General features: G+C 36.8%; 1 protein-coding gene across 1 annotated transcript; it reads left to right on the plus strand.

The window, feature by feature from the left end:
* Window positions 1-224: 224 nt before the first annotated feature.
* Window positions 225-1,987, plus strand: LOC110092996 (tryptamine hydroxycinnamoyltransferase 1). The gene is made up of 2 exons (XM_020817727.2): window positions 225-852; window positions 1,211-1,987. Exons 1-2 carry the CDS (start codon window positions 240-242, stop codon window positions 1,888-1,890), a joined length of 1,293 nt encoding a protein of 430 aa, XP_020673386.1. The 5' UTR covers window positions 225-239; the 3' UTR covers window positions 1,891-1,987.
* The last annotated feature ends 1,316 nt before the right edge of the window (window positions 1,988-3,303 follow it).

Raw genomic sequence — 3,303 nt, forward strand, 5'->3', positions numbered from 1 at the left:
AAATAAAGTATAAATACATTATTTTTTTTAATAATTTTATTAATTTTTTATCATTCTGTTGAATTAAAATAATAATATTAGAGATCGGGACTGCGGCTGGACGGTCCCAAAAAAAAAAATATTTAAATCATTCTTCGGAGCCTTCGCACAACAACTCCCTTACCCTACAGACCTATATATATCCCCCTTCCCATCTCCAACCCCCCCATCAATTTCTGCTCTTCCTCTTCTTCCCGGCCATGGCGATACAGGTCATCAACGCCACCACCCTCAAAGCCGTTTCTTTCCCCCTCTCCCAACCCAACCTCGTCCCTCTCACAATCTTCGACCGCGCCGCCTTCGACCTCCACGTCCCCACCCTCTACGCCTTCCTTCCCCCAACCCCCTCCAATGAATCCCTCAAATCCGGCCTCTCCCGCGTCCTCTCCTACTTCCCCCACCTCGTCGGCCGCATCTCCGCCGATCAGAACCACCAACCATGCATAGTTCTAAATAATGCCGGCGTTCGCGTCGTCGAAACCAAGATCTCCGCCACTTTGTCGGAGATGCTTCCTCTCGATCCAACCAGTAATCTTTCTAAGCTTCACCCCGATATCGGGGAAGGCGTGGAGGAGCTTCTTCAAATTCAGCTTAACCGCTACGCCTGCGGCGGGCTAGTGATCGGTTCGACGTCGCACCATCGAGTCGCCGACGGGCAGTCGATGAGTATGTTTTTCGTAGCGTGGGCGCAGATGGTTCGCTTCGGTAAAGCGCCGAACCCGCTGCCGTTTCTCGACCGTACCGCCGTCGTTGTGCCGAGGAACCCACCGAGATGCGAGTACAATCACCGGGCGATTGAGTTCAAGTCTTCAGGTATATTTAAATTCGCTCGATAGTTGGCTAAAATTTTAATTACAATAATATGACTGAAATTTTTTTCTTTGAAAATTTTAAAATCAAAATAATCCAACTCAATATCTGCTAAGATAACTTATAATTTAGTAAAAAAGATTGTGAGAATATCATAATTAGAATTTGATTAGGATGAATTTTAAAATAATTGACTTTATTTTAAACATAATTCAATTCTTATATTATATTTTCTCAAATTAAATTTAAAAATAAAAATATGAGCAAATATATACATTTTTATTTAAATTAATAATACGAATTTTTTCGCTTAATCGTGCTATTTGAAAGGATATCTAACAATAGTTTTAAATTCTTGCAGCCACTGATTCCTCCATCGAAGCCGCATGCACCGTTGAAAATCTGAAAGTCCGCTTCTCGGCGGACTTCATCTCCGGCCTAAAGTCCGCCGTGCCAGGCCGCTGCAGCACCTTCGAGGCCCTCCTCGCCCATCTCTGGCGCAAGATATCGTTGGCGAGAGGCCTCAAAGCCAACGAGTCAACCAAGGTCAGGGTGGCGGTGAACGGCCGGGCGAGGCTCAAGTCCCCCGCGGTCCCCATGGAGTTATTCGGAAACTTCGTTCTGTGGGCCCACCCAAAGTCGACTGTCGGAGAGCTGACATCAACGACTGGCGGCGGGCTGGCTAATGCCGTAAAGATAATACACGAGGCGGTGCAGAGGATCGACGAGGGTTATTTCCGGTCGTTTATTGACTTCGGTGAGCTGGAAAAGAAGAATGACGAAGAGATGGCGGCGTCGGCTCCGGCGATGGGGAATGCGCTGTGCCCGAATCTCGAGGTGGATAGTTGGCTGAGGTTTAATTTCCACGATCTGGATTTCGGGAGCGGTGCGCCGTGCGCCTTCCTTCCGCCCAATTTGCCGGTGGAAGGGCTGATGATATTTGTGCCGTCGTTGAAGGAGAAGGGAGGCGTCGAGGTGTTCATGGCGCTGGCGGAGGAGCACGTGGAGGAGTTTAAGAAGATATGTTATTCTTTGGATTGATAAGGATCCGTTATAGAAATCTTGGCGGATCGATCATTGGAAGATGTGAAGTTGACTTTTTTTTATTTATATTGATAAGTTTGTGTGAATTTTATGTAAGAGGGGGGAGGACAAATTTTAGTTAATGAATTGTAAAATGATTGGAATATAATATATAAATAATTACTTAAATTTGTAATAAAATTTTTGTTTATATTTAAAAAAAAATTATATGATAATTACATATAATAATTTATATAATGTTATAAATTTACCTATATATTGTAGTAATTTAACAATTTATTTTATGGACTATTGCATTCTTGACCGACAAATCCTGATCAGAGATTAATTAAATACTTCAACTAATTAATATAATTACTTATCACCACAGTTCAAAGAATAAAATTAGTTACAGGTTTAAGAAAATTGCAATAGTTTGTCATGCTTGAATAATGTGCAAAGAACATCAAAATACAATAAAAATAGAACAACAGTACATAATCCTATCAAATATGGCCTTAGTCCCATTAATCTTGATAATTGGAAAATAATATTAATATATTAAGTGATTAGCTCTCCTAATTCAATTTTTTATAATTTGGAGTGAAAAATATATTTTTTTCATTTACATATTAGCCCTCATCTTTGAACTCATTTTTCTTCTATACTTTTTATTTATTTATTATTAATTTTTATAACCAGCCCTGCAGGTTATATATATATTAGGGTTGATGATTAAATTGGATGTAGTAGTTTATACATTCTGTGACTCTCTGTTTATCTAAAATAGTTTTGCAGATACGACATTGCGAGAAGCAAAATAATAATAATAATAAATAAAAGTGAGACGAAGTATTAAAAGTGATAAAGAGAGAATGATTAAATTGTACTTTTTTAATATATTATGTGTGAGGTCTATAAAATATATAATTTGAAAATGTGTTGTTCAAACTATAAGAAGCATAATTCTCTTTCATACAAGAAATGATTCACAATTCATTTTGAATTTACGTTCAACAAAATGTTTTTTTTATATTATAAAATGACTATCAAATATATATTTATTAAAAAATAAATTTATATTATTATATATTTATTATTAAACCCTTTTATTGTGATCACTTATGTTAAAATTTTAATCATAAAACTATTTTAGACACTGCTAAACATAATTTTTTTCCTTATAGAGTATCAATATATGACCATACTGATGGAAAATTTTCATATGTGGGCCAATAGATTTTATACATATAAATAAAGAATTATACATTAGACGCTATCTAAAATTAAGCCAATTAAATTTGTGATCTATTTAAGTATTAAATTATTGTTTGGCTTATGTGGCATCTCAATTAAATTTTGTATGGAATTAATTTGTGTAGAGGCAGGGTATTTATTTTATTTTAATGATGGGCTGAAATAAAATATTTA

Source organism: Dendrobium catenatum, unplaced genomic scaffold (genome assembly GCF_001605985.2).
Source record: "Dendrobium catenatum unplaced genomic scaffold, ASM160598v2 fragScaff_scaffold_53, whole genome shotgun sequence".
Lineage (NCBI taxonomy): Eukaryota > Viridiplantae > Streptophyta > Magnoliopsida > Asparagales > Orchidaceae > Dendrobium > Dendrobium catenatum.

Coding starts and splice junctions, on each gene's coding strand:
- LOC110092996 (XM_020817727.2), top strand. CDS start 240: ATGGCGATACAGGTCATCAACGCCACCACCCTCAAAGCCGTTTCTTTC. Junction 853..1,210: donor GATTGAGTTCAAGTCTTCAG/GTATATTTAAAT, acceptor AAATTCTTGCAG/CCACTGATTCCTCCATCGAA.